This window comes from Sus scrofa, chromosome 17 (genome assembly GCF_054392235.1).
Source record: "Sus scrofa isolate SSC_HxYL_T2T_F1_AM1 chromosome 17, Sscrofa_HxYL_maternal_Yorkshire_Landrace_v2.0, whole genome shotgun sequence".
In the NCBI taxonomy this organism is placed as follows: Eukaryota; Metazoa; Chordata; class Mammalia; order Artiodactyla; family Suidae; genus Sus; species Sus scrofa.
The window spans coordinates 32,416,407-32,440,000 of NC_139399.1; the positions used below are offsets into that span (position 1 = coordinate 32,416,407).

Consider the following 23,594-nt stretch of genomic DNA (forward strand, 5'->3'; position numbering starts at 1 on the left):
AGCTTGATGCAACATAGCAATAAAAAAAATCCACATTTTTGCTGGTGCTGATTCTACACCTGACTCTTCAGAAATGAAAGTCAAGTCTTTGCTGAGTTCCCTGCATGAAAAACCTCTCAACAAATGCTGAGAAAGGACCTCAAAATGATGCAACGTCATCACTGTCATCAGGAAGAAATAAAAGTCGGGACACAGAAGCCTCGCTTACTGCAGGGCTTTCTGTAACTGGGAAGAATGTGCCTGGGACAGTCACAACTCACGGCCACCCTCTGCGGTTTGCCCTCTGCTCAGGAGCAACAGCCTTTCTAACCCCCAGAGGGAGCAGCCAAGACATCCAAATGTTCAAGGAAACTTGACATAATACGATGGTGGTTCCACTCTCAGAGTAACTCCACGACTACTCCAGAACCTCAAACCCCTGTGAAACGGCAACTGGGTGCCCCATCCTCACCTGAAAGGGGTGCAAGTCAGGGTTCTGCCAAGACACACAGTAATGCTCATCTCTCCAGCCTCCCAACAGTCCAGGGAGACTTCAGTCCTTTGGGAAAGTTCTATCTGAACAGACCTCAAAAACCAACCTAGGGGAGGTTCCAGTCTGGCTCAGCGGGTTAAGAACCCGACCAGTATCCATAAGGATGCAGGTTCGACCCCCGGCCTTGCCCAAGGAGTGGGTTAAGGATCTAGTGTTGCCACAGGCTGTGGTGTAGGTCACAGATACAGCTTGGATCCAATGTCGCCGTTGCTGTGGTGCAGATCAGAGGCTCCAATTCGATCCCTAGCCTGGGAATTTCCATATGCCGCAGTCGCAGCCAAAAAAAAAAAAAGAAACCAAGGTAGGATTCAGTAATCACCCCCAAATCGCCTTCTCTCATGTATAAAACAGATGCTATCAAAGCATAAAATTCCAGTCTAAACCTCACACCTGATGTAACTGACCCCCAACAGATGACATAAGCTTCCTACCAACTCAGCAAAAAATGGAACCACAAAGAAACACGTATTTTGAAGCACAGAGTGTGAAAAATAGAGGCCGTTACTGACATCTTTTCACAATATGTCCTGCCAAAAATGCAGCCTAGCCTTTGAGACACACAGAAAAAAATCCCAATAGGAAATCACTAGCTGAGACATTTCTGAAGCCTACCCCTGCTACGCCACACATACTCTACCCTACTGTCATGGGAAATACTGTTTTTCATTTTACATATTGCTTTTATATTGGGTTTAACAAAAGCAGAAAAGCAAAGTGGGTGGCCTTGAATGTGAAATGGAGTTTAATATATGCTGAGTCCCTGAAAATGGAAAATGGCAAAACCCCAAGAGTAAGAGCAAATACCTTAAGTATCAGCATCCCCTCTAAGTGCACAGAGCTTTAGTGACTGGTAGCTCCCTTTCCTGTTTCTTCAAAATCAAACCAGACTCCCAGCCTCCCAAAAAGGCACTAATCATTTCCACTGATCTCACCTTAAGTAAACCACACAACTGCCATACTGCAGGAAGAAAGAAAAAAAGTTGTACCTACTTCCGCCAGCACAGTAAGATTACACCTTTTTATAGTCCTTACTTTTAAAATGTTTTGAGTTTCGTTCCACTTATTTGTCCATTCCTTGGTCAATTCTTGAACCTAAAAGGAAAAATATACATATGTGATTGTTCCTTTGAAAAAAAAGTTATTATGATTTACCTCTACAAAATTTCCAAACTCTTATACATTATGGTAGGATATACTCCACATTTTAAAAATTAGATGGCAATTTCTGTGCTTCAAAGAACCATCACCAAATACAAATCAAACAAGCTGAGCTCATCCTACAACCTACATTATGGCAAAGGAAAGAAGGGGAAAAAAAAAAAAATTTGCTCAATTGCCTAGAGTTTTACAAGCAGGCTTTTTCATGGTGTACCTAAATTTAAGCTGCTTCCCTGGATATTAACCAAAATTACAGGTTCAAGGATGACAATGTCTCATTAAAGGGGTTAATTTTTTTCCTGATTATACTTTAGGTCTTAAGAAACTGCGATTTACTTTTCTAATTAGATGTGATGATTAAATCACCCTGGATGCTGCAGTTTTCTTTTAGGAGATAATCTGCTTTTGTAGCTAATTAATTGAGTTTATAAATCTCATTCTATCTTAAAAAAAAAAAAAAAAAAAAGGTGGTCCTTTAATTGACTCTTCGTAGAAGCAAAAAACTTCTGATAAAAATCAGCTTCTTTCCAGTCCATGGTAACTTAGGAGAGAAAATATCCCCCATTGTCGAACACAGCAAGTTGGAAATTGTTTCTTCAAGCTAATGAAAACATTCTGCTAGTTCTATACAACTTTTTAAATGATCTTAGTGAGTGATTCATTAAGAAGCAAAGAGTGATACCTGATTGAGAGATAGAAAGAAAAAAAAATGAAGAATTCTGTAAAGAGAAATATACCTAGGGCGAAAAGAGATGGACCTCCTGGCAGTGGGGGGGAAATGGATGTATCCTTTCAAAGCCTTTTCACTCTGCTCTTCAGCACCTCTGCCACCTCCCCGCCCAACCACAGACTCCATCCCACTTCAACTGGCAGGTGTCCCCACAGGGAAGTGATCCTTTTTAACTAGGGCAAAGTGAAGGCACAGAATACACTTGATTATACTCTCACTGCTAAGAGGAAGATATTTTCCACAGGCCATTAAGTAACTGAAATGGAAGGGGTGTGAGTCGGCAACCTTCACAAGAGGCAGTGTTTGTTACTTCACTGGATGAACCGGAGTGATGGTTTAGCCAAGAGCAAAACCAGAACATCTCTCACCCACCTGTATTCATTCAGGGGTCATTCATTTTCCTCCTCAACATACCTCAAACAGGACGACAGGAGTTCTATGTTTAACATCTTCTACACATAACGTATCCTCTTTCACTAGTTATTAATGTTACATCTATCATCTTCTTGGTAAAAAAAAATGAAAGATACAGGCCTGGGCCTCTCTAATTCTGCTTTTGGCTCGTTTTTACTATCAGATAAGACTGTCCTGATCTCTGTGGACTGGTCACATGCAAGCCTTCATTTCATCACCTACGTGATGCCAGCCCCATGGCCTCCACCGACAACAAGAGAAGTCATGGGACTTTTAGTTCTGGAGAAGTTTCAGAGAGGGAATATTCTTATGCCTTCTCTCCCTACAGAAGGGGAAAAATTAGGGTGATGGTTTACTAATTTATATAATCAGTTATGGATTTCCTGTTGTGGCTCAGCAGGTTAAGGACCCAACACTGTCTCTGCAAGAAAGTGGGTTCAATCCGTGGCCTCACTCTGTGGGTTAAAGATCTGGCTTTGCCTCGAGCTGTGGTGTAGGTCACAGATGAGGCTCAGATCCTGCGTTGCTGTGGCTGTGGTGTAGGCCTATAGCTGCAGCTCTGATTCAACCCCTAGCCTGAGAACTTCCACATGCCACAGATGTGGCCCTAAAAAGAAAAATTAGGAAAAAAAAATTAAAAATATAATCAGGAAGTTTCCATTGTGGCTCAGCAGTAATGAGCCCAACTAGTATCCATGAGGATGTGGGTTCGACCCCTGGCCTTGCTCAGTGGGTTAAAGGATATGGCATTGCCTTGAGCTGTGGTGTAGGTGGCAGATAAGGCTCAGTTCCCAGGTTGCTGTGGCTGTGGTGCAGGGCAGCAGCTACAGCTCCAATTCAACCTCTGGCCAGAGAACTTCCACATGCTGCAGGTGCAGCCCTAAAAAGCAAAAATAAATCAATAAATAAATATATTTGGTCAGTTAACAGATTCTCACTGCAATTTATCTGAGAAACACAAAGCATTTAATAATAAATGCTTCTTTGTTTCTCCAAAAGATAAGTCCTCCGTAAAGAAAAGTAGGCCAATTAATCTTTTTACAATTCAATCAAATAATTCTAACTCTTCAACAAATTATAAGTAGGCCTTGGGTTTATTTTACTATTGAATTTAAGCCAAGCAATCTTCATTTATAAAATTAAGAAAAAATGCAGTCTGATGCCACCTCTGACACTGGGACCAGGAAATAAGGTCTACAGCCAAGCAGATGGCAAACAAGTTCAAAAGGTCAGCGAAAAGCTAGATGAAAAGTTAGAAAATAATATGAACAAGAGAAGTAGTCATTTCTGTCCCAACATGTACAATGCATTCAAATTAAAATGTTTATTGGTTTCTATTAACTTGCTAGGTATTCCTGAAAACGATTAGTAACAAATAATTTAAGACTATATCCAGACATTTCAAAGCACTCAGAATGAGAATATGAAGTATTAAAATACAAAATGTCAAGAGAAAAATATAGATTAGGAAACTGTTTTCACTAACACTATTATCAGCAAATTAATCAACATAATTATCCAGGGAGGTATCAATAGGTTCCTAACTACAATCCAATTTATATCTTCAATACTGTGTATTCTTGAAAGAGCTTTATCCACAGAATCCAATTTTCTTTCTCAATCTGTTTTAACCATGTGGCACAGTGAACAAAATTCAGTCAAGAAATGTTCTCCTTTCGCAGTTATTTAAAAAACAAAAACAGTATAGAACTAGATCAGCCATGAAACTAGCTTTCAAAAAGCACCAGCAGGAGCTCCTACTGTGGCTCAGCAGCAGCGAACCCAACTAGTATCCATCAGGACTCGGGTTCAATCCCTGGCCTCATTCAGTGAATTAAGGATCCAGCATTGCCATAAGCTGTGGCGTGGGTCACAGATGCCGCTGAGATCCCACGCTGCTGTGGCTGTGGCGTAGGCCGGAAGCTGCAGTTCCAATTGTATCCCTAGCCTAGAAAACTCGATATAGCACAAGGTTCGGTCCTAAAAAAGCAAAATAAAAACAAAACAAAACAAAACAAAACAAAAACCAGCATACAAATACTGGTTTCAACCCAGAACACTCCCTTCCTGCCCCAAATCCCACCTCACTTAAGAGCAACTAGGGAGTTCCCGTCCTGTCTCAGTGGTGAACGAATCCGACTAGGAACCATGAGTTTTTGGGTTTGATCCCTGGCCTTGCTCAGTGGGTTAAGGATCCGGCGTTGCCGTGAGCTGTGGTGTAGGTTGCAGACGTGGCTCGGATCCCGAGTTGCTGTGGCTCTGGCGTAGGCTGGCGGCTACAGCTCCAATTGGACCCCTAGCCTGCGAACCTCCATGTGCTGAGGGAGCAGCCCAAGAAATGGCAAAAAGACAAAAAAAAAAGCAACTAAACATCTACCTAGAGTTGCAGTTGCTAGAAAGTTAAAAGAATGACCAGAAACTCAGCGGTGGTCATGGTAAAGCCGTGGGGACCACCACTGCAAACTCGGCCTCCCTCCACTGTCAACTCTGAAGGCCTGGGCACCCTTGCTGCCTCATGGCACAGCCCATACATATGTGGATTTCAGTCACCGTTAACCATCATGTGCCTGACAAATCCCATGTATTAAGTCATACAGAACATGAGACAATACATAGAAAATCAACCATTCCAAGTCCTTAAAAATGGGGTGGTAGAGTTCCCAGCGGGGTGGAGGTTAAAAATCTGACTGGAGCAGCTCAGGTTGCTATGGAGGTGCAGGTTGGATCCCCAGCCCCATGCAGTGGGTTAAAGGATCCAGTGTTGCCGCAGCTGCAGCTCAGATTCAACCCCTGGCCCCGGGAACTTCTATATGCCCTGGTGTGACCATAAATTTTTTTTTTTTTTTTTTGTTGTTGTTGTTGTTGTTGTTGCTATTTCTTGGGCCACTCCCACGGCATATGGAGGTTCCCAGGCTATGGGTCCAATCGGAGCTGAAGCCACTGGCCTACGCCCGAGCCACAGCAAGGCGGGATCCGAGCCGCGTCTGCAACCTACACCACAGCTCACGGCAACGCCGGATCGTTAACCCACTGAGCAAGGGCAGGGACCGAACCCGCAACCTCATGGTTCCTAGTCGGATTCATTAACCACTGCGCCACGACGGGAACTCCAATTTTTTTAAATAAATAAATAATTTTTTAAAATTTTAAATGGGGTTGGGGGTAGTTCCTTGGTGGTTCATTGAGTTAAGGACCTGGCAGTGTCACTGCTGTGGCTTGGGTTCATTCCCTGGCCCAGGAACTTCTATGTGCAGAGGGTACAGCAAAAAAAAAAAAAAAAAAATGGGGTCGGGACAGAGGGAGTGTTAAGTGTCATGAAGAAAAAAAAAAAAAAAAAGAGTCTCAAACAGCAAATACCAAGTATGCACTTAAAATAGTGAAAGGATTTAAAAAAAAAAAAAAAAAAAGTAGTCAAGGTATCACTTACTCTTGCTTCATTCTGCTGAAGTTTTTCCTCCATACTTAAGGCTGTGGGCGAGTCTAAGAGGGCAATCTGCAATTTAAACCAGAAAGGAAAGCAGTAATGAGTAGACATCGATAATGGAGAGGAAGGATCTGTCCAGGTTGTTGTAAGTCACCAAAACCTGACAAACTACTAAACCCAGGTAAAAAGTACTGTCCCACATCCTCCAAAAAGTGTCAATCTTCACTAAGTCTTTAATCCTTAGCATATGTATCTCATAATATTCAAAACCATGGCATCCCAGGAATGCTACATCTGCAACACAAGCTGGCAGAGGAAAGGAAACAAACATGTAACATACTGACATTTTACCAAAATCAAACACAGTCTAAATCCCAAGATCCTAAAGGCTTCGTCTGTTGTGAATGTGCACAAAACATAAATGCAAAAGTAGGAAGCGTAAAGTCTCGCTCGACCACAGGCTTTTGAGGTTCATCCACGTGCAAATGCAACTCAGTTATCATCACTGCAGGACCAAGTTCCGTGTAACCATTTCCCCATCCGTGTTGCAAAGGTGTGAAGGCTGACGTGAGAATGAACAATAAACACCAAAGCCAGCCTCTCCCTGGGGGGTACAGAGCAGGCAGAGAGCAGGGAGGCAAAGGCAGGCGGGCAAGGCACACAGGGGTTCCAACTGCAATTCATAACTCATAACCTGAGAGGCAGGGACACAGGACCCCAGAAGACGTCACCAGAAAGAAGAGAGGGAGGTGGGTCTCCCTCCCTCCCCATCCCACAGGCAACCTTTCCTACCCGATTTGCTATGAAATGTGCAGTTATTTGGGTCATATGCAAGCATGTTTCTGTTTTTGTTTTTGTTTTTTTAAACATAAACAGCATGAACAGTTTTCTGAATATTGCCTTTTTGATTCAATCTATCTTGGAGAAAGTTCAGCACCTTCAGTCTTTCTAACAATTCCATTTCCCCTGTATTCCATTGTGCAGATTTTCTACAATTTATGTCCGCACTTTCCTATTAACAGACATGCAGTTTTTCCTCATCCTCTGCTTTAGCAGCGATGCCACAGTGACTGTCTCACAGAGTTGCCTACAGTATGGGTGGCTGTATCATCAACAAAATAAATTCCTAGAAGGGAATTTGTGAGTCATCTATGTGTATTTTTAATTGTCAAAGTGACCTCTCCAGAGACTGTCACCCTTTTTTCTTTCCTTTTTTTTTTTTTTTTTTGGTCTTTTTAGGGCCACATGCAAGGCATATGGAAGTTCCCAGACTAGGGGCAGAATTCGAGCTTCAGCTGCCGGCCTACACCACAACCAAAGCCACAGGGGATCCGGGGCTGCATCTGTGACCTACACTGCAGCTCACGGCAACATCGGATCCTTAACCCACTGAGAGAGGCCAAGGATCAAACCCACATCTTCAAGGATACTAGCTGGGTTTGTGACCACTGAGCCACGATGGGAACTCCCATTATGATTTACTTTTCAATTTCTATTCAAACAAATGTAATCCACAAGGTGGTCTTCTCAGGCTCGGTTAAACACTCAGACTAACAAGCAACCGTGGGCCACTCTTGGCACCTGCCTGTTGGACAGGAAGCAGAGCCAGGACAGGGAGGGTGATGTCCACGTGAGGTCTCTGCCTCTGCTGCACTGCAGCCCAGGGGCTACTGTCTTTGGCCCTTTTGAGGGGTCTACATTCAAATGGGCAGGTGGAACCCACCTTGGCTGAGAAGCCCAGGTCCTACAAGTAGCAACATCTTTTGCAACGACACCAGAAGCACCTCCAGGGCCCTCCAGGGACACAGCCAGTTACGAGTGTCCCTGCACTCAGGGAAACCCAGAGCCTCGACTTCCCACAGGCATTCAGGGTTTACACAGAGTTCATCCTAATCCAGCTGCAATTCATCTGTTAGGGGGTTACTATTATCCTCGGAGCTGCTGCCTGGTCATAAGGCTGGCATCTCACTCTTATCTGGTTTACAGAGGAGGACAGCCTTTACCCTCGGGAAAGGAAAGCATCCTTAGTGAAAGAGAGGAGCTGTTAGCTCATTACTTCAACACATCTCCAACCCTGCTGCACCTCGCCTGTTGTCTTGCACACAGGTGGTGCTTAATAAATGCTTTCCATTGAAGAAACACTAGTGGTAGGTGTTATTATGACTGCATTGTTTATTATATGGTTGACAAGTTTCAAAACAATCAGTAACCCCTTGATACCATGGCTAATTGTACAGACTCCACAGCTAGGGTTTTTCATCTGTAATCAGAGCTGAAACATTCCTACCACATCATCAACTCGGGAGATAAAAGACTGACTGCACACAAGCACGTAGCTACTACTCTGGAGCACATGTGAAGAAAGATCTAAGTCTTTTTAAAAGACATCACTGAGGAGTTCCCGTCGTGGCGCAGTGGTTAACAAACCTGACTAGGAACCATGAGGTTGCAAGTTCAATCCCTGGCCGTGCTCAGTGGATTAAGGATCCGGCATTGCCGTGAGCTGTGGTGTAGGATGCAGGCTCGGCTTGGATCCCACGTTGCTGTGGCTCTGATGTAGGCCGGTGGCTACAGCTCCGATTAGACCCCTAGCCTGGGAACCTCCATATGCCCTAGCAAAGGCAAAAAAAAGACAATAAATAAAAAATAAAAGACATCTTTGAGAAAACCAAACCATTTTCAATTAAGTTATTCCTTACAAGGTAACTGTTTAGAAGAAAAATGTTCAATATTAAGTAATACTCAGATGAAGTTCCTATACTAAACCAAGAGTCAGACTGCATCGAAACGGCCGCACCGTCAACTCCACTGACAGGCAGGCACCTTGCACCTCCCACCTGTGACCACACACTGCGTGGTGTCTTTGGCCAACTGATGGGTGAAAAGGACATCCCCTGGCCTTGTAAGAACTCTGAAGTATAACATCCACACAGTAAAATATGCAGCTTGACACCTCTCTCTGGATCTGCTCATGGATCCATTCGCCATTCCTCAAGGCTGCACTGACTGTGTTGCAAATGAAGGCAAGCACATGTTCATACATTACGAAGCCACTGCAAATTCTTTTCTATGAACTGAGCTTATATTCTTTGATCATTTTTCCGTCAGCTTGCCACCTTATTTTTGTTGTTGTGGTTGTTTTAGTGCCTCACCCATGGCATCTCGAGGTTCCCAGGCTAGGGGTTGAATCGGAGAGAGCTGTAGCTGCCAGCCTACACCACAGCCACACCAACGCCAGATCCAAGCCACATCTACGACCTACACCACAGCTCACGGCAATGCCAGACCCTTGACCCACTGAGTGAGGCCAGGGATTGAACCTGCATCCTCACGGGTACTAGTCAGATTCGTTTCTGCTGGGCCATGACAGGAACTCATAATAGAACAAACTCTTTCCATAAGGAGGACAGTAGTCTTTCATTGCCTGAGCCAGCAATCTTTTGCCTGCTTTGTATTGATTAGAGCAAATTTTCACAATGTCCTATAAAGATGTTCTGTCCTTACTTATTTTTGTCCCTGTGAGTGCTCAGGGAATAAGAAAGAGGACTTAAAGTTCCCTGTGGTGAGTGTGCATGTGGCTCTGTCACCTGCCATTTCCCAGGTCTTTTTTTTTTCTTCTTTTATGAAAGCTGACTTCATGTTTGATTTTAATTATGAATTGCACGCTCTGTCACGATAAGCACTTGTTCAGGCTCACATAATGCTGTTTTTGCACTGCTTTCTTCCCCCCTGAAGTACGTGGCAGGCTTTTGCTCATTCTCACAGACACCATATAGCCTAGTTTTACTCTGGGCCCCCCTCTGAACTGTGTTTATCTTAAAGTTTACACGTAATGGCATTTCTACGATCCAGCTATTTAAAATGTATATGTGATTCCAGTTGCACAAATAAGAAATCCATCCTCCTTTCATCTTTTCTTACTCGTGGTCTTCTTTGCTTCCTGGACTGTCCTTGCTCATTTCCTTTCTACACTGTTTAATTTTCCTGTTATCTTCAGATACAGTCAAGAGAGAAGAGTTAACAGACATTTTTCTCTCTGCCAAAACCAAAGCAGGGGTCTGAAAATGCTTTCAATATAACCAAAGGGAACATGTGAAAAGACAAGATGTCCAATGCTCAGCTTCACTAATCATTTGAGAAGCGCAAACTAAAATCACTGATACCACAATGTATACATCCGAATGGTTACAGCGAAAAATAGGCCATAAGAGATGACACCAAGTGCTGGCCAGGGTCTGCAGCCAATAGAACTGACACTGTCGTAGACTTGTGGTGGAATAAAAGTTGGGATAACAACGTGTTTTTTTGTTTTTTTGTTTTTTTTGTCTTTTTGACTTTTGTCTTTTCAGGGCTGCACCCACGGCATATGGAGGTTCCCAGGCTAGGGGTCTAATCAGAGCTACAGCTGCCAGCCTACGCCAGAGCCACAGGAACACCAGATCTGAGCTGTGTCTGTGACCTACACCACAGCTCACAGCAGTGCCAGATCCTTAATCCACTGAACGAGGCCAGGGATCGAACCCACAACCTCATGGTTCCTAGTCGGATTCATTTCCACTGCACCACAATGGGAACTCCGATAACAACTTTTTAAAACTATTTGGCAGTATCTCCCATACATTCTGACATACCAACTCTACTCTTAGGTATTAACCTAACAGAAATGCGTCTGTAACATTCATGAAAAGACATGAAGAAGAAAGTCCAGAGCAGCACTACAAGCCCCCAAAAGGAAACTACCTAAAGTCCAAAAAAAAGAGAATGGATGAGCTGGGCAGTATCTGTAGGACGGAATGCCGCACAGTGATGACAATGCATGGATCTACAACTTCTTGGGCCACTCTCGGAAGACTCGACAAAGGGTCTCCGATGTGAGTTGTTTACTGTTATTCAATGCACGGCCCACCCCCACTGGCTCAGGCAAGGCCTCTCGAGATGTCATTTGTTCACACTTTTATCTTTCTCCCTTTGCCCTTCAACCTTGCTGCCTACCCATCTCCTGTTGTGGGCCAGCATCCTGGCCTATCTGCAACCATATAAAGTGGGCTTTGTTTTGTATACCTACATTTTTAAATTCCATAAATTTGATCTCATGTAAAAGATCAAAAGAGTATATACTATACGATTACATTTATATAAAGAACAAAAGTAGGCAAAACGCCTACTTTAGAAATCTCCACCTAATAGAAATCAGGATAATGGTTCCCCTTGAGGGAAGGGCAGGTGGTCCCTGGACAGAAACATGAGGGCGAGATTCCAGGGCCCTGGTTATGTTCTGTTTCTGGATGGAATGCAGATTAGATGGGTGAATGCAACTTGTGACAATCCACTGATATGTAAACTGACAATATGTGCAGTTCTTCAATAAAGAGTTCACATATATGCATATACACGCATCTACATACACCACTACACATGTATCTGTATATCTATGCAATAAGAGAAGCAAATACATGTCGGAATCTTTTGCTGTATTTAAACTGTGCTTGTGAGACTCTGATACACATGGCATTTTGCATTGGCAAATGGATAAAATTATTAAAAGGAGGAGTTTTTATTTGGCTGGATGCAAACAAATAACCCAGAAATGGCACTCTGACTTGAGCAACACTCTCAATGAACCATGGCAGCATCTGGAATAAAATATTGTGGGAATAGAGTGATGTCCTCAGAAAAATTTATACAGAGATTCTTAACTGACACTTAAGAATACCTGCTTATTTTACTGAGAAGTACAAATTTAATTAATTTTGGATAAGCCTGTACTGTCTCACAATTTATAGCTTAATAGTGTGAAAAATTATTTTAAATTGGACTCATTTTTGTTATAATGCATTCATGTTATCGAAGAATTTTATCTTCTCTGTATCCTAAAATAGACAACTACAACTATATTTTCCATCCTCACCCCAAACCTACTCAAACAAAAATAGCCTTAAATTACTGAGGTGTTCTTTGGCCATGAAAGAAACAAGACAATGGAAAATCACAAAATATAAGGCAAATAACATACACGAAACCTCTGGAGACATTCCCCAGAGAAAATTTGTAAAAGTTTTAATAAAGTTTTTCTGTCCACGTGATAAGGCTCCTTTTGAGGATTTCCTTAGTTTTATTTCAAAAGGCTTATCTTTCTTTTCCTTCGCTCTCATAACTTAGCAACTTGTTAAAAATACAAGAAATTAAACCAAGAATTTTCCAGGTAATTCCCTTCACAATAGCTTGGGTGATCCTATCAAATCACCGTAAATATTTACTTCAGATCAAATGTTTTTTAAAAACACTGAAAAAAGATCCCAACAACAAGGGGTATAAATAAAAATGACAATTGTGGTTCATGTCATAAGTGATGATATAAGCCTGTTAACTTCTGGTGCAGCTGGACCAGTGGTTCTGACAGTTTCCTTTCACACATGGGAAAGCTCCACATCAAACAGTAAAATGTACGTGGAGATATATAGATATATATATACATTTTCTTTTTTTCTTTTTTTTTTTTTTTTTTTTTTTTTTGCTTTTTAGGGAGGTTCCCAGGCTAGGGGTCTAATCAGAGCTACAGCTGCCGGTCTACACCACAGCCACAGCAACGTGGGATCTGAGCCACATCTGTGACCTACACCACAGCTCATGGCAACGCCAGATCCTTAACCCACTGAGTGAGGCCAGGGATCGAACCCACAGCCTCATGGTTCCTAGTCAGATTCATTTCCACTTCGCCATAATAGAAACTCCCACACGTGGAGGTTTTTTTTGGTTTTTTTTGTTTGTTTGTTTGTTTGTTTTTTGGTCTTTTTAGGGCTTCATTGCAGCATATGGAGATTCCCAGGCTAGGGGTCTAATCAGAGCTACAACCGAAGGCCTACACCAGAGCCATAGCAAGACCAGATCCAAGCCAAGTCTTCGACCTACACCACAGTTCACAGGCAACGCCAGATCCTTAACCCACTGAGTAAGGCCAGGGATCAAACCCACAACTTCATGGTTCCTAGTCAGATTCGTTTCCACTGCGCCACAATGGGAACTCCCATGGAGGTATTTTTAAGCACAGAGCAACTCCTGGTCCACTGAGGTCCATCAGCTTATGGGAAAGCACTGTGAGGTGTGTAGGAAATTCAGGGAGCTTCTCAGCCTGCTGATATTTTCACAGGTCAAACCACTTACGGGATGCCAAGGGCTTCAAGCGTCATATATTCCTGGATGGAAAGTTGCTCTACAGAAAGCACTGTGCGTTTAAAGAAAAGGTCAGTTTGTTGTTGTTGTTGTTTTTAATAATATATCCCAGATATCCATTTATAGGTTAAGTAATGGGAAGAAATCTCTATTTCTACCTCCAATTTACCTTGAATATTTTCAAAAGCTATCCTCGATTTTCTTGCATGACAGTGTCTAAAACAACCCGCACCAACCTCGATACATCACAGGATGCAGCTGTGTACAACATACACCATGCAGATTATGAGGGAGTTTACTGTGGAAAACACACAAGGACCAGGCTCCTTCACTAAAACCCAAAAGATCCTGCAGAGAGGCTGTGGCCACAATCAAGCAAGGGCCCCCATATATCACACATGTCCCTGTATCTACAAAACAGAAATTCAGAAAGGTATTCAAATGAGTCACATTCTGTTAAGATATATTTTCAAGTCATAAAACGCACGGGTATGATTTTAAATACCACTCCAAGCACCTCGATTTCCCTCCACTAATGGAGATTATGCTCCTAATCCTATCGCAAGCTAACTTTCCATCCATAATTGATAACTATTAGATAGTTAATCATTTCGGGTTTAGTGGATAAAACCTCACACACCAAGTCCATAATGAATGCAAAGGCCAACAGGAAGGTGATGAGAGGAGAGAGGGTTCAAAGCTTTACTTAGCACTTATTTACTCAAATCAATATGAGGGAGATAAGTGTCTCATTAAGATCCAGAAATAGATGCCATTACTCAAAGAAAATTATCCATGAATCTCAAGAAAAACCCAACCTGATTCCCTTGAGCAAGCAGCATTTTCAGCCTGGCTATTTCAGCTCGCAGCTCACGGATGAGCTTGACGTTGGCATCCTCGTTAATAGTGGGCTTGTTGATGATGTTTTTGGCTCTATTTGCATAGCGAAGAGTACTTAGGGTTTCTCCATAATTGACATCAGCAGGTGAAATGGCTGTGAAGAATGAATTCAGATGATCATTTATCCCGCACTCCGTTTCATTTAACACCAAGTTGGTTTGTAATTTAAAAGTCAGATCAACTCCAGGTCACTGGATAGACTAAATATTCACTGCCGCAGGAACAAATATTAAAAATTATCTAAGACTCATAGGAAAGGTGCTCCCTATACCAAATTAAACATCATTTTTTCACTCTTCTTCAGTGGAGAATCAGCCATTTGACCAAATCTAAAATGAGATCGCAGATACACCACTGTGGTTTGGGGAGTTTTCTCTGTTGAAAATATGAGAAGAGGATTTCAAGACTATTTACACTTCTCAATATAAAACAGAAATTAAAATACTGTTTAAAGTTCTATCAAAAACTATGACCAGTAAAAATCCAGAGCATGATCATTTTTTAAAGGAGTCAGTGGAATCAGCTAGCTCTTTTCCACCTAAAGCTTTGGCTCACTGTCATCCAACCCCGCTCCCCATCCCCCACCCCCTCCTCTTTTAGGCCTCAAGTAACTGCATCTGGGGTAGATCCTATGCCTCCAGTTACTTCCTTACGTGGAGGAGGAGAAGACCTGGAGATGAGAAAGGGGGTGGTGGATGGGGAGCCGGGTTGCAGGGAACAGGTTTCAAGTTCTCCTTGGCGGTTTATCTCCCCTTTGCACCTCTTCCCCTCTGTTCTGTTTTCTTCCGGTTAATTAGTGCAAGTATATTACTGTTACCACAATTTTCTATATTTACTGTTGTTTTTCTTCTTCTCAATTCTTAATTTTAAATTCCACATTTACTGCTTTAAAATAGAAAGATAAGAATTTCCCATCATGGCTCAGTGGTTAGCGAACCCGACTAGCATCCACGAGGACGCAGGTTCGATCCCTGACCTCGATGAGTGGGTTAAGGATCCAGCATTGCCGTGAGCTGTGGTGTAGGTGGCAGACGTATCTCAGATCCCACACTGCTGTGGCTGTGGTGTAGGCCAGCGGCTACAGTTCCAATTGCACCCCTAGCCTAGGAACCTCCATATGCTGCAGGTGCAGCCCTTAAAAAAAAAAAAAAAAAAAGACAAAAAAATGGAAAGATAAAGCTTTGTTATTTTTATCTGATATCCCTACAATGAGTTCCTCCTGGAAGTTAACAGAGTTACAAGTTTCTATCCTGCACTTGAAACAAGGAAAAGCTGAGAATCATCCTGTAAGTACCAAGCTTGCATGACCAAAAACATGGCAAGTTTATGAAACTAGGAAGAGGGAAAGCGTTAATAATATAATACCAGAGACTGGATCACATTAAGTGTTTTTCTTCAAAATATAAAAACAATTTAAAAAAAAAAAACAAAACACAAAAGGTGCTATTTCCTAATGAGACACTCCCCCCACCCACCCCCAGCATCCACGTCATATGAAAGTTCCCAGGCCAGGGATTGAATCTGAACTGCAGCTTCAACCTACACTGTAGCTGTAGCAACACCAGATCCTTTAACCCACCTGCCCAGGCAAGGAACTGAACCTATATCTCTGCAGTGACCCAAGCTGCTGCAGTCAGATTCTTAACCCACTATGCCACAGCAGGAACTCCCCTAATGAGACACTTTAAACTTAAATATTTATAATCAATTCACACAAAACCCTATATGTTGAGGGGAAAAATGTAGAAATTCTTACTGGCAATCATGATAGTTTTAGAGTTTCCTCCAAGGCTATCTTTTAACAACCAAGTCAAAACAGAATCCCTGTAAGGCACAAACACTTGCTTCTTCTTTACAAGAGGGTTTGCTGCATCCTGAGATAAATCAGCTGTAGAGAGAAAGAAAAAAGGAGAGGAAAAAAAAAAGTTAAAGACAATTAGTAACGTTTTTACTCTGATCCAGCTTCAAAAAACCTTCCCTGAGGCTATTACTTTGGTTTATAAACTAAAAAAAAGGGTTGTCATACGATCCAGCAATTCCATCCAGGGCATTTATATCCAGACAAAACTATACTTCGAAAAGATACATGTACCCTTGTGTTCACAGCAGCACTATTTACAACAGCCAAAACATCAAAAATAGCTAAGAAGATATCCATTCATCTGTTGACAGACACTTAGTTACTGCTGATGTCTTGGCTATATATACTGTGTGTGTGTGTGTGTGAGAGAGAGAGAGAAAGAATGAAATAATACCATTTGCAGCAACATGGATGGACCTACAAATTATCATACTAAGTAAGTCAGAAAGAGAAGGAGGGAGTTCCCTTCGTGGCTCAGCAGTTAACAAACCCAACTAGGATCCATGAGGACGCAGGTTTGATCCTTGGCCTCGATCGTGGATTAAGGATCCGGCGTTGCTATGAGATACCGTGCAAGTTGCAGACATGGCTCGGATCCCACATTGTTGTGGCTGTGGTGTAGGCCAGCAGCTATAGCTCCGATTCAACCCCTAGCCTGGGAACTTCCATGTGCCCTGCGTGCAGCCCTCAAAAGCAAAAAAAGGAAAAAAGACAAGACAAATATATGGTTTCACCTGCATGTGAAACCTAAAATATGGCACAAGTGAACTTATCTACAAAACAGAAACAGATTCGCAGACATAGAGAACAGACTTGTGGTTGCCAAGCAGGAGCGGGGAGTAATGGGAGTTTGGGATTAGCAGATGCAAACTAGTATAATTGGGATGGACAAACAACAAGGTCCTACTGTATAGCACACGGAACCAGATTCAATATCCCATGATAAACCATAATGGAAAATATGAAAAAGAATGTGTATATATATATATATACAGAATGTGTATGTGTGTATAACTGAGTCGCTTTGCTGTACAGCAGAACATAACATTGTAAACCAACTACACTTCATAAAATTTTTTTAAAAATTACTTTGGTTTGTAACACAGACATTAAACACAAGTGCTTCAGGCCACTCTGGCCCCACCAGAAGCAAGAGGAGGCAGGAGATGAGCGTGAACCTACCTAAGGCAGAAATGACATTCCCCAGAGTCACGAGGGACTTGTTGATATTCCCCCCCTCCTTCAGCCGGACCCCAGTGGCACCAGTGGCATCCGCCCGCTCGCTGCCGGCAAGATCGACCAGGTGGATCTTACTCACGGTTTCACACGGCATTTCAGAATCAAATTTTGCCTGTGGCAAAACACAAAAGCAAAATGGAAGTGGTATAAAGAGCCCCAGTGTTGTTCATAACACAAATTCTAATTATTTTTCATTCTTTACTGTAATCTCTCAGGGTAATTTATTTTTTTAATTTTGTGGTTTCAGTGGCTTTCTTACGGATTACAAAAATTAAATTATATACAATAAAAGTCAACCACGTGAGGATTTTTAAACTTTCTAAAGAACTACGGATTCTATTACTCAAACCACTCAGTCATTTTCAGAGTTTCCTGCTGGCTCAGCAGATTAAAGATCTGGCACTGTCATTGCTGTGGCTCAGGTCACTGCTGTGGTGCAGGTTCGATCTTTAACCCAGGAACCTACACAGGCTACAGATGCAGCCCAAATGAAAACAAAAATGAACCAGTCAGCCATTCTCAAAAAAGGCTGAGTCTGACAGCGGCAGAATAGGAACCTAGGCACTAAGGGGCCCTCAACAAAGAAAAATGTAATTAAACGAATAATTAGTTTTGTTCTCATCCAAAATTTTCAACATTATAAGCACAGTGGCTTTCTAAAATATGATAAATATAGACAACGGAGTGTAAGATCATCCAACCACTCATTATTCGATGTTAAAATTCTATTTGTATCATAATTACAAAATGGTGAATATCTTAAATACTGTATTCCTTGATTCTAAATTCTACCAAAATTTTCCTTTCCCAAAGACTCTTAACCTACATGTTACAGTTTGAACCAAGATGTCAAGAGGAAATTATTCTATTTTGATAGACAATCAAGTCTCTTGGAAATTAGAGATGGCCACATCCTAATCCCCATTAACCAGGAAACAGGAGAAAAACCCATCAGCTATAATAAATGGAGAGAAAGGTCTACCAAAATGCAAATTTGTAGAGAATTTATCAGGAGTGGTTCCATTTGACCTTAGAGAATTATTTTCTTTACTCTCCAATCTCCCTCATTAACTAAATCTTTCTTATGTGTTCAATGGTTAACACAGCCAGGACTTCTCCAAACCCTTGACACGTGCTTAAGCACCGCAGGTTCATCTGCTTGACCAGCCAGGGTGTTAACATATTTACCCTGAGTCATTTCCACACAGATTCAAAATGCTCTCTACCTCTAGATCAGAATGAATTCCTGCATTAATACTTAAAAATGTCCCTTGTCAGAGCCCATCATGGGTCAGCAGAAACAAATCTGACTAGCATCCATGAGGATGCAGGTATTCTATCCCTGGCCTCGATCAGTAGGGTGGGGATGTGGCATCGCCATGAGCCGAGGTGTAGGTCGCAGACGCAGCTCGGATCCCACGTTGCTGTGGTTTAGCATAGGCCTGTAGCCACAGCTAATTCAACTGCTAGCCTGGGAACCTTGATATGCTGCGGGTGCAGCCCTAAAAATACAAAGAACAAAAAATGTCCCTTGTCCTTTAATATGGTTCTAATTATGATAATCAGCACTGCGGGGTGAGTGCCAGGGAGCGGGTGATGCACCACAATGAGTTACCTTGGTCTCCAGCTGGTCTGACTGGCAACCCATTATCTCCCACAGAGCTTGCAACAAGGAAAACTTGGCTTAATTAAGCACAGAGCAAGTTTTTGGTGTGTGTTTTTTTTTTTTTTTTTTTTTTTTATATCTGGAACAGGGCAGAAGTCTGCTAAATATTTCTTAAGGGTATACATCAGGATAGTTCAAATGACTGTGATTGTAACCACGGCGACACTCAGCACATGTTCGACTCTAATTAACAAGAAAACGGTGGAGGACCCCTCCACCTGCCACTGCTCCTGGCTCAACGGGATCGGTCCTCTGCAGGTGCTAATCAGCCCACAGGGAGGGAGCCTGATGGCCCCCCACCACCCTCACCTGCGTGAACTTGATGGTGAAGATGGCGTGGGACCTGCTGCTGACGTCATTCATTCCTGTGGCTGCTGTGGTCCGATTGATGTTTCCTGCATCCATAAGCTCTTCGACGTCACTGTAATTCTGTACTAAATGTTTGGATAAATCTGGGAGGAAAAAAAAAGAGGAGCGCACGCAAAGGTGAAGAAATCCCCCCAGTATATACAGTACATGGAAGAAGAAATGAACCTCTATGAAATAACGCACGATGGGACAAATTTGCTGCCTTGTTTAAAGACTCTCCTTGTTCCTCCAGTGGGGTGGTTCAGACCACAGACTCAGGAGCTGGGCTGCCTGAGTCAACTCAGCAGTGTACGAGGGGACTTACCTGGTTGTGAATGAGTCACAACCTCCCTGAGCCTCAGTCGCCTCGCCTGATAATGCGTACCTATCACATTCAATATTTAGGGTAACTGTGAGCTATTCTCATCAACCTCATTAGCACTAATCATAGGCAGGGAAGTGTAAACGCTACCTCCATGCAAAACCCCAAAGCATTCTTTCAAATCCTTTTTTTCACTTTTCTGGAAACATTCCTACAGTTTTAAAGTCAAAGGCTACAAAAAGTATAGTGTAAAGGGTCTCTCCCCTTCCCCCTCCAATAACCCCTCCCTCCCTTTCCTCTACTGTCCGGCAACCCAAAGTTATTAGTTTCTCCAGACCCTTCCAGAAAGAACCCATACATATACAAACAATTACATACACATTAAACTATCTTTCTACACCCTGCCTTTTTTTATTACTCAATGAATTTAATACATTTATAGTTGTACAATGATCATCACAACACCCCACCTTTTATACATGGTAGCATACCATAAACATTGTCTCACATCCTTTTTTCTGTGTCAGAATACATAGAAGAATATTCTGTATCAATTAAAATGACCATTCATTTTTATAGCTGCAGAGTGCTACGATTATATGCATAAATTGTATGCATGTACAATAACCAATTTAACAGCCTCTAGAGACAATAGAGTATGTTTAAAGTTTGATTCCAATACAAGTAATGCTGCTATAAATAACCGTGTACATAGGTTTCTACAAATACGTGTGAATATTTCCACAAATTCTTAAGAGGTGGAATTGCTAGATCAAAGCACATTTGAAATTTTGACAGATGCTGCAAATCTGTCCTCCACAGAAAGCAGTTTACACCCAGCAGCGATAACGTTTAAGATGGCCTGTCTCCTAACACTGTCTCATCAAGTTTCCTCACATCTGTGGGGAAACAGGTTAACAAATGTTACCTTGAAGACTTTTTATTTTGTTTTTCTTTGATTAGGAGAGGAGTGAGCATTCTTTCCTCCATTTTAAAATCATCAGTAGTTCCATTTCCGGGGACAATCTGGTCACATCCCTTGTCTGCTTTTCTCCTTGGGGTTGGAGCTGTCCTTATTAGCTTCTAGGTGCTCTTTATATATTAGGAAAACAAGTCCTTTGTCTGAAATTTGAACTGAAAATATTCTCTCCATATTGTGAACTGAATGTTTGCTCTGCTTGTGGTGTCTCTGCCAAGTATAAAGTTGGGCTTTTTGGAGTTCCCGTCGTGGCGCAGTGGTTAACGAATCCGACTAGGAACCATGAGGTTGCAGGTTCGGTCCCTGCCCTTGCTCAGTGGGTTAACGATCCGGCGTTGCCGTGAGCTGTGGAGTAGGTTGAAGACGCGGCTCGGATCCTGCGTTGCTGTGGCTCTGGCGTAGGCCGGTGGCTACAGCTCCGATTAGACCCCTAGCCTGGGAACCTCCATATGCCACGGGAGCGGCCCAAGAAATAGCAACAACAACAACAAAAGACAAAAAAAGACAAAAAAAAAAAAAAGTTGGGCTTTTTGTTTCATTTTGCTTTACTATTTCAAACTTAACACTTTTATTTCATGGTTTCTGGACTTTAAGGAAAAAAATGTTTAAGCCTTCCTTTCTCCTACAAAAAAGTAACCCAGGGTTTCTTGCAGTCATTATGTCCCTTTTTACATTTGAATCTTTTATCCATTTACCATTTACCAAAGTATAAAAACTGAGCTCTGGTACTAATTTACTTTCTTTTCCCCTCACAAACAGCTTAATAACCCATATTCTCCCAATGTTTGAAAAACAAATTTATTAGAAACTAAATCCCCACTAAATATCTATAAGAACTTCTGGATGTTTTACCCTGCTAGATTATTCTGTCTCTCCACAAACCAGCTTTATAGTATGTTTCAACAGCTGATAAGACAAAGAGAAAACATGAAACAGGTAACAAATGCTACCTGTTTGTAACATGAAGGCCCAGCTAGGCTAAAAATTATTAACAACAGTAGTTATCCTATGCTCCACCAAACAAATACACACCTCACCTTGGCATAAAGGGCAAAAAGTTCAAATGCAAATGTACTATGACAGTCATTGGGGTGCTGTGGGTGCATCTGTTATCTCCCTATAGTCATGTCATCATGAAGGTTCATAAAAACATACCACTAAAGCCATTTAACAAGACCATTTACATGGAAACAACCCAAATGTCCATCGACAGATGACCAGATTAGGAAGATGTGGTATATATATGCAATGGAATACTACTCAGCCATAAAAAAGAACAAAATAATGCCATCTGTACCAACATGGATGGAACTTGAGACTCTCATACTGAGTGAAGTCAGTCATAAAGAGAAAGACAAACACCATATGATATCACTTATATCTGTAATCTAATATACTACACAAATGAACCCTCCCACGGAAAAGCAAATCATGGACTTGGAGAACAGACTTGTGGCTGCCAAGGGGGAGGAGGAAGGAGTGGAATGGATGGGGAGTCTGGGGTTAATAGATGCAGACTGTTGCCTCTGGAATGGATGGGCAATGAGATCCTGCTGTATAGCACTGGGAACTATGTCTAATCACTTCTGATGAATCTCTACATGTATGTGTAACCAGGTCAACACGCTGTACAGTAGAAAATTGACAGAATACTGTAAACCAGCTATAATGAAAAAATCAAACTAATTTAAAAAAAAAAAAAAAAAGACCATTTAAAGAGACAGGTTGTAGGGTCGCTCATCTTGCCATTCAAATCTTTGGAAAACAAGTTTCTGGAGTTCTTAAAGCCAGAGTAAAGCTACTGGCAAGCCCCACAAAAATCAGTGAAGTATAAATGCATTAAATGAACAGTGAGCAGAGACAGCACATGTCATTTTTACTACAGTAAAATTCCAAAAATAAATTTCTTAAATCTCACCACTACCCTACATTTTTTTTTTCTCTGACACTATTATTTTTTACAGAAGTTCCCAAGAAGAACAGGGCTACGAAACAGTCACTCTTACCCTCAACATAAGGCCCTTCTTTTGGATGCTCACGGACTCTCAAGTTGAAGGTTTTGGATGACTTCCGTCGCAGCAGATCTCTCACCCGTTCATTATAAATTTCTAAGTAGCTAAAAATTTCAAATAGAGTTGAATTTAGTAAAATGATTTCAGATATTAACAACAATAATAACAGCAGCAACATACATGTCAGGTGGTAACCATGTGCCAAGCACAGCACTTTACATGGATTATTTAATCCCTGTAATAGCCTAGAGGTAGGTACTACGATTATCCCCATTTTACAGGTTAGATGATAGAGGCTTAAGGTGACTGAAACAACTTGTCCAAGGCCACATGGCTACTGGGAGGTCAGGCAGCCAGGAAAACTCTTGATCAGTATGTCTGTCCTCAAACCAAAGATCAAACTGCCTCCCCAAACACCTTTAAGTTTAGGAGAAGAAAACAAAACAAAACAAAACAAAACCTTCAACCAATCTAATTTAAAGATTAATTTAGGAGTTCCATTGTGATTCAGTGGGTTAAGAACCCAACTAGTATCCATGAGGATTTGGGTTCGATCCCTGGCCTCACTCAATGGGTTAAGCATCTGGCATTGCTGCAAGCAGCCGGGCAGTTTACAGATGCAGCTCGGATCTGTCTAGTTGCTGTGGCCATGGTGTAGGTCGGCAGCTACAGCTCCGATTGGACCCCTTGCCTGGGAACTTCCATATGCCACAGGCACAGCCCTAAAAAGCAAAATACATATATATTAGATTTATAGTGATCCTACCCACATAAAGAATAACACAAATCTGGGAATTCTCATGGTGGCTCAGGGGTAACAAACCAGACTAGTATCCATG

At 42.0% G+C, this 23,594-nt stretch overlaps 1 protein-coding gene across 36 annotated transcripts in view; it reads right to left on the reverse strand.

The window, feature by feature from the left end:
* Nucleotides 1-23,594, reverse strand: part of KIF16B (kinesin family member 16B) — a 308,817-nt gene that overhangs the window by 227,947 nt on the left and 57,276 nt on the right. For all 36 annotated transcript variants that reach the window (XM_085004496.1, XM_085004502.1, XM_021078047.2 and 33 more), the window contains exons 6-12: nt 22,750-22,859; nt 19,404-19,546; nt 17,372-17,540; nt 16,085-16,216; nt 14,247-14,422; nt 6,262-6,327; nt 1,565-1,624 (exon numbers count right to left, since the gene is read on the reverse strand). In XM_085004496.1, the coding sequence (XP_084860622.1) occupies nt 1,565-1,624; nt 6,262-6,327; nt 14,247-14,422; nt 16,085-16,216; nt 17,372-17,540; nt 19,404-19,546; nt 22,750-22,859 (856 nt within the window). The remainder of the gene's footprint in view (nt 1-1,564; nt 1,625-6,261; nt 6,328-14,246; nt 14,423-16,084; nt 16,217-17,371; nt 17,541-19,403; nt 19,547-22,749; nt 22,860-23,594) is intronic.